Here is a 15044-nt window from a genome sequence, read left to right as displayed (position 1 = left end):
AATTTATATGCCTCTTCCTTGGATTTAACACTATCCCTAATTTCCCTTGTTAGCCACCTTCCCCTTTTTATTTTTACGCCAGACAGGGATGTACAATTGTTGAAGTTCATCCATGTGATCTTTAAATGTTTGCCATTGCCTAGCCACCTTCAAATATCATTCAGCAGTCTATCCTAGCCAATTCACGTCTCATACCATCAAAGTTACCTTTCTTTAAGTTCAGGACCCTCGTCTCTGAATTAACTGTGGCACTCTCCATCTTAAATGAAGAATTCTACCATATTATGGTCAGTCTTCCCCAAGGGGTCTCACACAACAAGATTGCCAATTAATCCTCTTGCATTACACAAGACTCAGTCTAGGATGGCCTGCTCTCTAGTTGGTTCCTCGACATATTAGTCTAGAAAACCATCCCAAATACACTCCAGGACATACTCCTCCACTGTATTGCTACCAGTTTGGTTAGCCCAATCTTTCTGTAGATTAAAGTCACCCATGATAATTGTTGTACTCTTATTGCACGCATCCCGAATTTCCTGTTTGATGCCATCCCCAACCTCACTACCACTGTTTGGTGGTCTGTACACAACTCCCACTAACGTTTTCTGCCCTTTGGTGTTACGCAGTTCTACCCATACAGATTCCACATCATCCATGCTAATGTCCTTCCTTACTATTGCGTTAATCTCCTCTTTAACCAGCAACGCTACCCCACCTCCTTTTCCTTTGTCTATCCTTCCTGAATATTGAATACCCCTGGATGTTGAGTTCCCAGCCTTGGTCACACTGGAGCCATGTCTCCGTAATCCCAATTACATCATATCCGTTAACAGCTACCTGCGCAGTTAATTCATCCACTTTATTACGAATGCTCCTCGCAAGCCTTGTTTTTTTAACACTCTTTGTCCTTTTAGAATTTTGTAATGTAGCCCGTTTTGATTTTTGCCTTTGATTTCTCTGCCCTCCACCTTTCCTTATCTCCTTTCTAGCTTTTGCTTCTGCCCCCATTTTACTTCCATCTGCCTCCCTGCATAGATTCCCATTCCCCTGCCATATTAGTTTAAACCCTCCAGAACAGCACTAGCAAACACTACCTCCCTCAGGACATTGGTTCCGGTCCTGCCCAGGTGCAGACCGTCCGTTTTGTATGGCCCTGGAGTATTGGCCTGGATTATGCAATATTCCGCTATTTCTAGCCTGCCACCATCATCAACAGATAGCTCTCCAATTCCATGAGACATATGCAACACCCTTTTAGTGATTCATCGACTGCAAGGTGCAGTGGGTGCCACAGGCATCATTTCTGTCCATTAGTCTGAACTGTCAACAAATTGGATAATGTACTTTGCTGTAGCTACGATAATCAAGGGAATAAATTATGCTCCAGTTGACAAGTTTGTTTCAATTCAATAGGTTAGAGAGGACTAGGGGTCCATATTCAAGTTGTACAAGGCCAGATCTAGGTGGTTCTTTCCCCAGAGAATAGTTCAGCTCTGGAACAAGCTGCCGTCTCGTACAGTGGACGCGGATTCGATGAATTCCTTCAAGCGAGAGCTGGACCTGTTTCTGACTGGGGCGGAGATCACCTTTTACAGAAGGTAGATACTGCAGGGATCGCTTGGACTAGTTTCGATTGCCTAGATGGGTCGAAGAGGAATTTCCCAGATTTTTTTCCTCCCCAAATTGACTTGGATTTTTAAAATCTGTTTTTTTGCCTCTCTCAGGCAATCACATGGTTTCAGTGGGGTGGAGAGAGTATATATTGTGACAGACTCGATGGACCAGAGGGAGTTTACCTGCCGACATCATATGTTCCTAAACACTTGGTGAAAAGAATAAATCACCTCCCGTGCAGTGTTTCCCGTAAGGTGCGCGGCCGCGTATTGCCCCGGTGAACCTGCGCAGCTGGCTTTGTGATGTAAAAACCGTGCATGCATCGTATTTTGAATGGCCCATGCAGCCCCTTAAAGGGTCCACGCAGGGTTTAAAAAAATAAATATATATATTTTTTTTAAATCACAGGGTACATAGCTCGCATGTCGACTAATTCCAAACAATGCAAATAGGTTTTCTTTGCGAGGAGCAATGGATGGTGACAAACTCCTGCAAGGTTTGATCTATTGAATGCATTACATTGTAAAGGACACTCATGCGTAACAGTCTTGATTCAACTGGTTTTGTCCTTTACAAGAAGCAGCTAATTATATGTTGGGCCTTACCTTTGCAGTAGATTTCTCCATCTTTGTCAGTGACTGTTGTGGATTCCAGGCTCTTGCCACACAGTGCACAGCGGAAACAGGTTTTGTGCCATACCTGCGATTTATTGAAGTGAAGATTACAAAGATTTAGTGAATGATTACTTCTGATTTTACTCAACAGCAACTTGCATTTATATAGCGTCTTTAACGTAGTAAAACGTCCCCAGGTGCTTTACAGGAGACAAAAAAACATTAGTGATCACTTCACTGTCTCTACTTTTGTCTTCCCAACAGTGAGAAAAATAAATAATCCACATTTGTCCTCGCATTTACGTTGGGTAACCGGCTGCATCTTGAACCTCAGACTGTGCATGCAACATGCTAGCCTTGTACCTGGGGATGGAGAACAGTCAAACCACCCCATAATTTTGTGGAATCAATGCAACAATGCCTTTCCAAGACAACAAAACATTTTCACGGACTGTGTTATTGCATCAAAGTATTTGGCAAACATATGATGTGCAAAACATTTGTATAAATATTGGCTCCCCTTTTCCTTAATACACTTCTCACCCAAGGGCCTAACACAGCTGAAGGAACAGCCGCCAATGGTGGAGCGATTAAAATCAGAGATGTGCAAGAGGCCGGAATTGGAGCTTGGATATCAGAGGGTTGTGGGGCTGGAGGAGGATAGAGATAGGGAGGTGCGAGGCTGTGGAGGGATTTGAGCTCAAGTTTATACGGGGTGAAATATTTTTCCGTAAAGATTTACATTGATCGACCTGGACACATTTCTACATTTACCAGTGACTGATGGGCCTGATTGAAATGTGGCAGCTTGTTCTTGCCACTGGCAGGAACTCAGAACAGTTTCCCCAAGGCTTTTGGGAATTCAATTTACAGCTAATCTTGGAGGAGTTGCATAGCAATTTATTCTACATACTGTGTAAAATTCATGAGTATTTTTAAAGACAATGAAACTTTAATTAAAATGCAAGATTGGGGGGGTGGGGAGGCAACCAAGCTTCCAACGAGAAGGCAGAATTTATCTTTATTTGTATATAATGATGGATATATCGGCATATAAAACTGGAAATGGGAATCATGACAACGCTTGCGATTTGTGTTTTCTCCCTCAAGACAACTGACCTTTCACTTTATTTGAGGAAGGAAATGAGATGTTAATTCATCTCTTAAAAGGTGAGACAGTACATGTGTAATAAAACACATATCCTGCATCCTAATATTTTAAGTACCTGTTAATTGCCTAGTTTTAGCGCAATTCATTCATATGCAGAGAGTCTGAGGACGCTGTTTCCTACATTCAGAATGTGACACTCCGCAGTCGGTTTACAAATACAGTAGGCGGCCATTCGGCCATTCGTTGCTGTGCCAGCTCTTTGAAAGAGCCATCTAATTTAGTCCCACACCCAGCTTTTGTCCCCCATAACCAAATTCTTTTCAAGTACATGTCCAATTACCTTGTGAAAGTTCCTATGGAATCTGATTCCACCACCCTCTCAGGTAGTGCATTCCACATCCCTCCGTGTGAAAAACAAATTCTCATTTCCGATGGAGATCTTTTGCCAATTTTCCTAAATTGACATTTTAAGAGTAACTGAGTAAATATATCTTCTGAAATTAAATACATTACATTCCGAGCCCACAAATAGCACATCCAAAACTTTACATCAAAGTGTACCTCATAAATGGTCAAAATAATGTGTTGCATTTCAGTGTAGAACTTGCACCCAACAGCTGTTTTTATATTTGGTTTATTGGTGTGCCAGTGAAACTGGTACAACAAGTCTTCATGGCAGCTGATCTTGGCAGATCCAGCAAGTTTCCTTTGTGGTTGCTGCCAGCTAGACGAGACCAGTGTGTCCAGTATTGGTAGAAATAGAATCCCACTAAACTCAATATAAAATCATAAATAGCCTTCCAAATGCTTCCTACTGCTAGCTTATGTGGAGATACTGGGGATTAGCTCAAATGGTAGAGCACACACTTGGCATGTGAGAGATAGCGGGATCTATGCCTGCATTCTCTACCCCGCTTAACGTCTTACTGCAATTATATTGGGCCCTGGTGAGACCAATCTGGAGTATTGTGCACAGTTTTGGTTCACCAGACTGATCCTTGGGGGGGGGAATTGTCCTATGAGGAGAGATTGAGTAGAGTCATAGAAACATAGAAAATAGAAACATAGAAAATAGGTGCAGGAGCAGGCCATTCAGCCCTTCTAGCCTGCACCGCCATTCAATGAGTTCATGGCTGAACATGAAACTTCAGTACCCCCTTCCTGCTTTCTCGCCATAACCTATTTTCTCTAGAGTTTAGAAGAATGAGAACTGATCTCATGGAAACATACACAATTCTTACAGAACTGGACAGGGTAGATGCAAGGAGGGTGGCTGGGGGTCGAGAACCAAAGGTCATAGGCTCAGAATAAGGGGTTGACCATTTAGGACTGAGATGAGGAGAAATTTCTTCACTCGGAGGGTTGTGAATCTTTGGAATTCTCTACCCCAGCTGGCTGTGGACTCTTGATCGTTGAGTATATTCAAGACAGCGATAGATTTTTGGATATTTAGGGAATCAAGGGATATGGAGATAGTGCAGGCAAGTGGAGTTGAGGTAGAAGATCAGCGATGATATTGAATGACGGAGGGACCAAATGGTCTAATCCTGCTCCTATTTATGTTCTTATGCAACTTCCCTTGACACTTGGAGGACCATGGTCAGAATGATAACATTGCAATGAGGTCTTTGAAGTAACTACACATGCACAAATGTTGCACATTAGTTAGTTTAACTCCCATCAAGAGGCTTTGCATCTCGTGTGCCGATTCTATCTTCCTCCAAGGTCAGTTGCGAATGGGCAGCTTTTACATCTTGTTCCACCCTGTTGCATCAGCAAGCGATCATCTCTAGAACACCACCCACCTCATCTCAACCTCACCACAGCTGCAGTATGATCCCATCATTCTTCCAACTGAATGTTTCCTGCCCTCCCCCACAATATTCTGACCTCAAAATTACTTGGAATAAAATTTCACACCAGACTGCTTTATATCTTGATGCGGTTTACACAATACATCAGAGGTCACACATTGCTGCAAATAAACCTTCAATCTTTGATTCACAGAACACAACTTAGTGCCCACGTAAAGTGAATTTAAAGCAATCCAGTGATCAGCTTGTTTATCCACATCGCCTTGTTCTTGAATGCCCCATTTACAGTACTTTTAAAAACTGTGGAATTTAGTCTGTCTTTTCTCCTATAATTTTCAGCCTTTTAAAAACCCCAGTTTGGTGTAACCTGATCACTACTTCCCAATTCGCCTCTCTTCCCCTTAGTCTCGGTGCTGTCCTGCATCATGGGCCTTAACCCTTCATCTTGGTCAAGTGGTTCCACAATATGACCTTATCCCTTCCTGCTAAAACCACACAGTATATTGCAAGGTGGATCCAGCAACACCAGACCGATGCACGTGGACATGATGGACACATGTTCAGTTGCAACAAAACTGCTTTTGCAAATGCACCATCCCGGTAGTGCACCAGCTTCAATGTTGGCTGTGGTCTGCACAGGTCAGCAACATTAAAAATTGTATACGATTAGCGCAAGCATTCAATCCACCCGTGGTCGAAACAAAATAATTGCAAACATTGCTTTTCATAAGCATTTAACTTCATCAGTGGTGACACTTAACTTGAGAGGTCAAGAATAAACCATCTTGCAAGATGTGGTATGTAAGGGAGGTTTGCCATGGTTATTACACTTTCCCAACTGGGAAGTGGGAACCTGGACAACTTGTGCAATTATATATAATTTTACTGTTCATATAAACCAAAGATTTTCCTCCCATCAAAATCAGTGGAGTATTAGGAAAGTACTTTTAAAGTACTATTCAGCAGTACTCAACCTTAGTAATTTTATTTCCCCAAACCTTTCCTGTGAGCTGGGAAAGTCTTTAACCACTGAAGGTGGTGCCAGTTCTACTATTCCAAGTCTAGGTATTCGAACAAGGCCCTCAGGTGTGTCAGATATCTGCCTGTCTGTACCACAAACCCAGAACATGGTGTCTTGAGAATTCTGTATTTGTTGATTTATTGACCACATTTATTTTTCCCATAACTAATTAAAACATTTACTGCAATAACAGAATGGTTTCCCTTTCGGTAGCAGAAGCTTATACTGGGGTCCCCAAGAGTCTGTCAATACTTACAGAGGGGTCCCAACAAGGAGAAATATGTACACCCTTGCTCCAAGGTCATTTAACTGTAGGGCTCACTTTGCCAAAAAAAACATTGGTTGTTCACAGAACAGATTTTCCAGATGTTTTATTTGAGTGGATTCTGGAGGTGAACAGATGGATTTGTAACAGGGGTTTCATCAATTCATTCTACGGCAGTAGAATAAAATAGCATAATTTCGGGAGTATGTTTATCAGGCACCAGAATTTCACTTTGATTTTTCCTATATGTTTTGACAGTGGCTGAAAAATTCTTATCTAGACTTGGAATTATTGACACCCCTCTTTTTTTTCTCCCTGCTGATCTTCTCTTCCCCTCAAATCATAGGCTATGACTCCCCTGATGTTGGCCTGTAGCTCCACTGGCAGAAACAGCCCTCCAGGACATAACCCAAGTTACCATTCATAATGCGAGCTTAGACACTCAAGGGTGAATTCCCAGCAGGGAAGCAGGGGTTGGAGACTTGGCGTCAACAACATAGCTGCCACCCACAATCCATCCAGCACTGCTCCCCCCCACGGAAAGCGTGGTTTGGTGAATTCACCTTTTAAAAAGTGTTAGCACTGTAGTGGGAATGACAGCAGAGACTAATTCGTATCCTTTTCCAACGTTCACACACACAAAGTTCCAGCAGGGTTCACTAATGACAGGAAGCGGGAAGGCCATCTGATTTTCCCTGGCTCGGATCAGCTATTGAGACAGGTGGTGTGCCTGCTCCAAACAGCTCAATAAATCGTGGAACACTATGTATCCCCACTGAGTCAGTGCGGGAACTCTTGCAGAAACATTATACTCTGTTTAGAGTGGCAAGCGGGACAGGATTGAACAAAAGGAATGCTAGGATTGAACTCCTGCCATAAGCACACTACATTGTGTTGAAGTAAACAAAACCCGTTTGTTTCCATGTCAACTACCCTTAGTGGTTTCCAACAAGATATGGCTCCAAAAACAAGGGGAAAACACACATTTTTAAAATAGCAATACGAGAACATGTAGTACATTGGTAGAATTATTTTATGTATATTTATTAAAATGTATTTGAGCTACCTTTTATAGCCATGTCAAGGAAATATGTCTGCAAAAACCAGGATTGAGGCAGGCTAGTGGTAGCCATATTCTTTTTGTCACAGTCATGTTCTTCTCACCTCAGTGAATTCCTTACCCTCACTATAGAAAACGAGGTGGTCTCACCAACCAGAGGAAATCAAACTCTCAAAAGCAGTTTTCCAGTCTGGCCTGGTAGAATTACAACACAAAATGGGGCCATTCAGCTCACCACACCTGTGCTGGTTCTCTGAAAGAGCTAACGACAGAGTCCCATTCCTTTGCCTTTTCCCTCAGATCAACTACATCTCCTAGTTTGTGAATCTGACCAATTTGCAGTGAACTTCTGACTCTAGATCATTAATGCAACTTAGAAATAGTCAGTCAGCCAGAGACCCAACACTGATCTCTGGGGCACTGCACAATGCATGCTCCACCCCAACATCATTCCTGCGGCTTCCTACTCTTCAGCCAATTTCTTCTCTATTCTCACATTGTACCTCAAACTCCTACTGCTTTAAGCTTAAGTAATAGGATTGCGTGGAACCTTGTCAAATACTTTTAGGAAGTTAAGGCAGACCATGTCGAAAAGTTTCCCAGTTCACATGGGATATCGTTTTCCCCAAATAAAATCATCTCAAAAAAGTCAAGGAAAAGGTCAGGTACAGAAAGAAAGAACTTGCATTTATATAGTGCCTTTCACAACCTCAGGACTTCCCAAAAATGCAGGGAAACGTTGGCAGCCAATTTGTGCGCACGCACACACACACACACACACAAAGGTTCCACAAACAGTTTGAGATAAAAGACTATGTTTTAGTGATGTCAATTGAGGGATAAATTGGTCAAGATTCCTCAGCTGAATCTTCCTCTTCTGAAGCCATATTGGCTACTATTTACTAATTTATCACATCAATTCATTATTTCATCATCATTGCTGTCGGCTTCATGGGTTGTAGCTGACCAGGTTGTTTTTGTCAGACTTTTTGACAAAGTATCATCTTAGATTGGTTACAATCTATCAGAATCTCCCCAATAATGCCTCTCAAAATTTGTCTCTTGGCTCTTTTAAGACCCGTGACTAAAGATTGTTCATCCATGGTGATATTTTTGTTTTGATCCCTTTAGCCTGATTTGGACTGCTATCTTAATGTTAAAGTCAGTAGATTCTGTTTGGATTATTGCTACGTAGGTTGACATGTTGCTTATATGAAATGCTTTGTGAATACTTGAATGAAGTAATCATTGAATATGCTAGCTATCATGCTCATTTCCGTTACCAGATTTAGCGTTCTCGTCTTTTGCTTGACTGGCTTCTTACTGTTGTAGCACTGAAAGAATATCTTTGTTAGATTTTCATACCTTTCCTCCTCCAATCACCTTCTCGGCTGCATACACAGACTGGCTGCATCGTGGGCACTTCTCTGCACCACCAAATTTCTGGGCAAGTTTGGAGGACTTAGGGCTTGCTGACTGACGAGGTTTAGCCCTTAGAAGAAAAGAAAATGAGGGAAATTAAATAAAGTAGGGTGAAAGTTTGACAAGGTATATAGCAGGTGTAACAAGCATGATAAATAGGAGATACTAAAATGGTTAAGACTTCCCAAGGCAAACTGTCAGGCAGTGGAAAAACCTTGGCTACTTTTCAATATTCAACTCAACATTTACACACCTCTGAAGCGTTGGAAATAGATTACATGCATTAGATATTAAAATAATGCCCTAGCTCCTCTCCAGAAATGTTAACTACGCGTAAGCCTCTTTTAAAGAGTATTTATTAATTAGTTTTTTTTTAAATCCAGTCATGGGAGCATCTCTGGCAAAGCCAACATTTATTGCCCATCTCTAATTGCTTGAGAAGGTGGTGGTGAGCTGCTTTCTTGAACCACTGCAGTCCATGTGGTGAAGATACTCTAACACAGTGCTGTTATAGAGGGAGTTCTAGGATTTTGACCCAGCGACAATGAAGGAACACGATATATTTCCAAGTCAGGCTGGTGTGTGACTTGGAGGGGATGGCTATGAGCTTTCCTTGATGGTTGAATTGGGAAAATCATCTTAGTTTGATCTCTTGTCTATGCTGATCCCATCTGCAGTGGCAGAGAGAGTAGTAAGACTGCCTTTAGATCACTTGGGTTAGAGGGGTAAAAGATTTATCACTCCATCGCTGTACAGTAGCCTCTTCCGGGAAGTAATGTGTGTGGGGACAGGATTAGACTTTGTTGTGTAATGAACAAGGTAAAATAACCCATCAACACTCAGTGTAGACTCACCCACAAAGAATGACTATTTGCTTGGGTGGGATATGGGAGTCGTGGCAGTGCCTCTGGAACCACACCCAACATAAGTCACCACCTTCAGGAGTAAAGGGTGGAAATTGTAAAAAGGAAAGAAAATGTGTAGCTGTGTGAAACAGTACCACTTACTCGGGCTAAAAACATTTTTAATGCATGTTCACTATTGGCTCCGGCAACAGAGCAAAAGACATTCCAGCATCTCACCCAAGTTGCAATTCCTGTACGAGCCTAGACAGTGAGCCCCATTTTTTTTTAAAAAGGAGGGAGAGAGAAAACGAGTAATTATAGACCAGTTGGCCTGACATCGCTAGTGGGGAAAATGTTGGAATCAATTATTAAAGATATAATAGCAGTGCATTTGGAAAGCAGTAACAGGATCAGTCCAAGTCAGCATGGATTCATGAAGGGGAAATAATGCTCGACAAATCTTCTAGAATTTTTTGAGGATATAACTAGTAGAGTGGACAAGAGAGAACCAGTGGATGTGGTGTATTTGGACATTCAAAAGGCTTTTGACAAGGTCCCACACAAGAGATTGGTGTGAAAAATCAAAGCACAAGGTATTGGGGTAATGTACTGATGTGGATATAGAACTAGTTGGCAGACAGGAAGCAAAGAGTAGGAATAAACAGGTCTTTTTCAGTATGGCAGGCAGTGACTAATGGGGTACCGCAAGGTTCAGTGCTGGGACCCCAGCTATTTACAATATACTTTAATGATTTAGACGAAGGAATTGAATGTAATACCTCCAAGTTTGCAGGAAAAGGAGGTGGGGTAGCATTGCTGGTTAAGGAGCAAATTAAGGCAATAGTTCGGAAGGACATTAGCTTGGATGATGTGGAATCTATATGGGTAGAGCTGCAGAATACCAAAGGGCAAAAAACGTTAGTGGGAGTTGTGTACAGACCTCCAAACAGTAGTAGTGATGTTGGGGAGGGCATCAAACATGAAATTAGGGGTGCGTGCAATAAAGGTGCAGCAGTTATAATGGGTGACTTTAATATGCACATAGATTGGGTTAACCAAACTGGAAGCAATACGGTGGAGGAGGATTTCCTGGAGTGCATAAGGGATGGTTTTTTAGACCAATATGTCGAGGAACCAACTAGGGGGGAGGCCATCTTAGACTGGGTGTTGTGTAATGAGAGAGGATTAATTAGCAATCTCGTTGTGCCCCTTGGGGAAGAGTGACCATAATATGGTGGAATTCTGCATTAGGATGGAGAATGAAACCGTTAATTCAGAGACTATGGTCCAGAACTTAAAGAAGGGTAACTTTGAAGGTATGAGGCGTGAATTGGCTAGGATAGATTGGCGAATGATACTGAAGGGGTTGACTGTGGATGGGCAATGGCAGACATTTAGAGACCGCATGGATGAACTACAACAATTGTACATTCCTGTCTGTCGTAAAAATAAAAAAGGGAAGGTGGCTCAACCGTGGCTATCAAGGGAAATCAGGGATAGCATTAAAGCCAAGGAAGTGGCATACAAATTGGCCAGAAATAGCAGAGAACCCGGGGACTGGGAGAAATTTAGAACTCAGCAGAGGAGGACAAAGGGTTTGATTAGGGCAGGGAAAATGGAGTATGAGAAGAAGCTTGCAGGGTACATTAAGACGGATTGCAAAAGTTTCTATAGATATGTAAAGAGAAAAAGGTTAGTAAAGACAAACGTAGGTCCCCTGCAGTCAGAATCAGGGGAAGTCATAACGGGGAACAAAGAAATGGCGGACCAATTGAACAAGTACTTTGGTTCGGTATTCACTGAGGAGGACACAAACAACCTTCCGGATATAAAAGGGGTCGGAGGGTCTAGTAAGGAGGAGGAACTGAGGGAAATCCTTATTAGTCGGGAAATTGTGTTGGGGAAATTGATGGGACTGAAGGCCGATAAATCCCCAGGGCCTGATGGACTGCATCCCAGAGTACTTAAGGAGGTGGCCTTGGAAATAGTGGATGCATTGACAGTCATTTTCCAACATTCCATTGACTCTGGATCAGTTCCTATCGAGTGGAGGGTAGCCAATGTAACCCCACTTTTTAAAAAAGGAGGGAGAGAGAAAACAGGGAATTACAGACCGGTCAGCCTGACATCGGTAGTGGGTAAAATGATGGAATCAATTATTAAGGATGTCATAGCAGTGCATTTGGAAAGAGGTAATATGATAGGTCCAAGTCAGCATGGATTTGTGAAAGGGAAATCATGCTTGACAAATCTTCTGGAATTTTTTGAGGATGTTTCCAGTAGAGTGGACAAGGGAGAACCAGTTGATATGGTATATTTGGACTTTCAGAAGGCTTTCGACAAGGTCCCACACAAGAGATTAATGTGCAAAGTTAAAGCACATGGGATTGGGGGTAGTGTGCTGACATGGATTGAGAACTGGTTGTCAGACAGGAAGCAAAGAGTAGGAGTAAATGGGTACTTTTCAGAATGGCAGGCAGTGACTAGTGGGGTACCGCAAGGTTCTGTGCTGGGGCCCCAGCTGTTTACACTGTACATTAATGATTTAGACGAGGGGATTAAATGTAGTATCTCCAAATTTGCGGATGACACTAAGTTGGGTGGCAGTGTGAGCTGCAAGGAGGATTCTATGAGGCTGCAGAGCGACTTGGATAGGTTAGGTGAGTGGGCAAATGCATGGCAGATGAAGTATAATGTGGATAAATGTGAGGTTATCCACTTTGGTGGTAAAAACAGAGAGACAGACTATTATCTGAATGGTGACAGATTAGGAAAAGGGCAGGTGCAAAGAGACCTAGGTGTCATGGTACATCAGTCATTGAAGGTTGGCATGCAGGTACAGCAGGCGGTTAAGAAAGCAAATGGCATGTTGGCCTTCATAGCGAGGGGATTTGAGTACAAGGGCAGGGAGGTGTTGCTACAATTGTACAGGGCCTTGGTGAGGCCACACCTGGAGTATTGTGTACAGTTTTGGTCTCCTAACCTGAGGAAGGACATTCTTGCTATTGAGGGAGTGCAGCGAAGGTTCACCAGACTGATTCCCGGGATGGCGGGACTGACCTATCAAGAAAGACTGGATCAACTGGGCTTGTATTCACTGGAGTTCAGAAGAATGAGAGGGGACCTCATAGAAACGTTTAAAATTCTGACGGGGTTAGACAGGTTAGATGCAGGAAGAATGTTCCCAATGTTGGGGAAGTCCAGAACCAGGGGACACAGTCTAAGGATAAGGGGGAAGCCATTTAGGACCGAGATGAGGAGGAATTTCTTCACCCAGAGAGTGGTGAACCTGTGGAATTCTCTACCACAGAAAGTTGTTGAGGCCAATTCACTAAATATATTAAAAAAGGAGTTAGATGAAGTCCTTACTACTAGGGGAATCAAGGGGTATGGTGAGAAAGCAGGAATGGGGTACTGAAGTTGCATGTTCAGCCATGAACTCATTGAATGGCGGTGCAGGCTAGAAGGGCCGAATGGCCTACTCCTGCACCTATTTTCTATGTTTCTATGTTTCTATGTGTCTATGACATTAAGCTGGGTGGCAGTGTGAGCGGTGAGGAAGATGCCAAGAGGCTGCAGGGTGACTTGGACAGGTTAGGTGAGTGGGCGAATGCATGGCAGATGCAATGTCATGTCGATAAATGTGAGGTTATATACTTCGGTAGTAAAAACGGGAAGGCAGATTATCTAAATGGTGACAGATTAGGAAAAGGGGAGTTGCAACGAGACCTGTGTGTCATGATACATTAGTCATTGAAAGTTGGCATGCAGGTACGCAGGCAGTGAAGGCAGCAAATGGCATGTTGGCCTTCATAACGAGAGAAATTGAGTATAGGAGCAGGGAAGTCTTACTGCAGTTGTACAGAGCCTTGGTGAGGCCACACCTTGAATATTGTGTACAGTTTTGGTCTCCTAATGTGAGGAAGGACATTCTTGCTATTGAGAGTATGCAGCAAAGGTTTACCAGACTGATTCCCGGGATGGCAGGACTGACATATGAAGAAAGACTGGATCGACTAGGCTTATATTCACTGGAATTTAGATGAATGAGGGGGAATCTCATAGAAACATAAAATTCTGACGGGGTTGGACAGGTTAGATGCAGGAGGAATGTTCCTGATGTTGGGGGAAGTCCAGAGCCAGGGGTCACAGTCTAAGGATAAGAGGTAAGCCATTTAGGACCAAGATGAGAAACTTCTTCACTCAGAGAATTGTGAACCTGTGGAATTCTCTACCACAGAAAGTTGTTGAGGCCAGTTTTTTTTCCATTAGATATATTCAAAAAAGGGAGTTAGATGTGGCCCTTACGGCTAAAGGGATCAAGGGGTATGGAGAGAAAGCAGGAATGGGGTACTGAAGTTGCATGATCAGCCATGATGATATTGAATGGTGGTGCAGGCTCGAGGGGCCGAATGGCCTGCTCCTGCCCCTATTTTCTATGTTTCTATGTGACTGCAGCAACTTGCAGACTCACATAGTGAACAAGGACCACTGTATAATGATCAGTAGGACTGCTTGCAGATTCTGCCAGTCTCTAATCTCCGCCAGCCCCACAACTACCCCCCTCCCCGATTATAACTGCTCAACTATTGGTGGAACATGCCTTCTGTTGCCTCGGCCCCAAGCTCTGGAACTCCCTGCCTCTCCATCCTCCTTTAAATCTACCTTTTTGACCAAGCTTTTGGTCATCTGCCGAAATTTCTCCTCGTGGCTCGCTGTCAAATTTATTTATTTTTGTCTTATAACACTCCTGTGAAGTGTCTTGGGATGTTTTACTAAGTTTAAAGGCACTATATAATTACAAGTCTTTGTTGTCAAGGCTATGGCAGCCAATTGTGTGGTGCCCTTACCAAAGCCTCAGCCAAGATCAGTTGACTCACCACAACCCAGAGATCGAATCGGAGACCTTTGTGGTGCCTTTGATTATATTTAACAGTATCCCTTAGCAGCTGCACACCACAAAATATGCCTTTCACACAAAATATTGCTGCTCGAGAACTCTACACAAACAAAAGCAAAGTACTGTGGATGCTGGATGTGTGAAACAAAACCAGAAAATGCTGGAAACACCCCGGAAAGAAGTTAGAGATTTAACATTTAAAAAAGGGATAGGTTTCCCCTTGTTCTTTCTCAACTCCCTGCACCCCACCAATCCTTCCCCTTGAAACGTTAACTCTCTCCCTACAGATGCTACCTGACCTGCTGAGTGTTTCAACCTCCTCTGTAATAAATACACTGCAGTAGTGATGTGACTAATGGAGTAAATAGCAACAGCATG

The 15044-nt window shown here is 42.9% G+C and overlaps 1 protein-coding gene across 2 annotated transcripts in view; it reads right to left on the bottom strand.

Moving 5' to 3' along the window:
* Window positions 1–15044, bottom strand: part of csrp3 (cysteine and glycine-rich protein 3 (cardiac LIM protein)) — a 41821-nt gene that overhangs the window by 3304 nt on the left and 23473 nt on the right. Inside the window, exons 4-6 of one of the 2 annotated variants that reach the window (XM_070899731.1) lie at window positions 8865–8991; window positions 3680–3793; window positions 2227–2313 (exon numbers count right to left, since the gene is read on the bottom strand). In XM_070899731.1, coding sequence (XP_070755832.1) covers window positions 3719–3793; window positions 8865–8991 — 202 coding nt within the window. In that variant the 3' untranslated portion in view covers window positions 2227–2313; window positions 3680–3718. Of the gene's footprint in view, window positions 1–2219; window positions 2314–3679; window positions 3794–8864; window positions 8992–15044 lie in introns of those variants that run through there. The other variant, XM_070899730.1, reaches the window with a different exon arrangement.

Source organism: Pristiophorus japonicus, chromosome 14 (genome assembly GCF_044704955.1).
Source record: "Pristiophorus japonicus isolate sPriJap1 chromosome 14, sPriJap1.hap1, whole genome shotgun sequence".
In the NCBI taxonomy this organism is placed as follows: Eukaryota; Metazoa; Chordata; class Chondrichthyes; family Pristiophoridae; genus Pristiophorus; species Pristiophorus japonicus.
The sequence above is the reverse complement of the archived record's forward strand: the minus strand, read 5'-3'. Positions and strand labels throughout refer to the sequence as shown.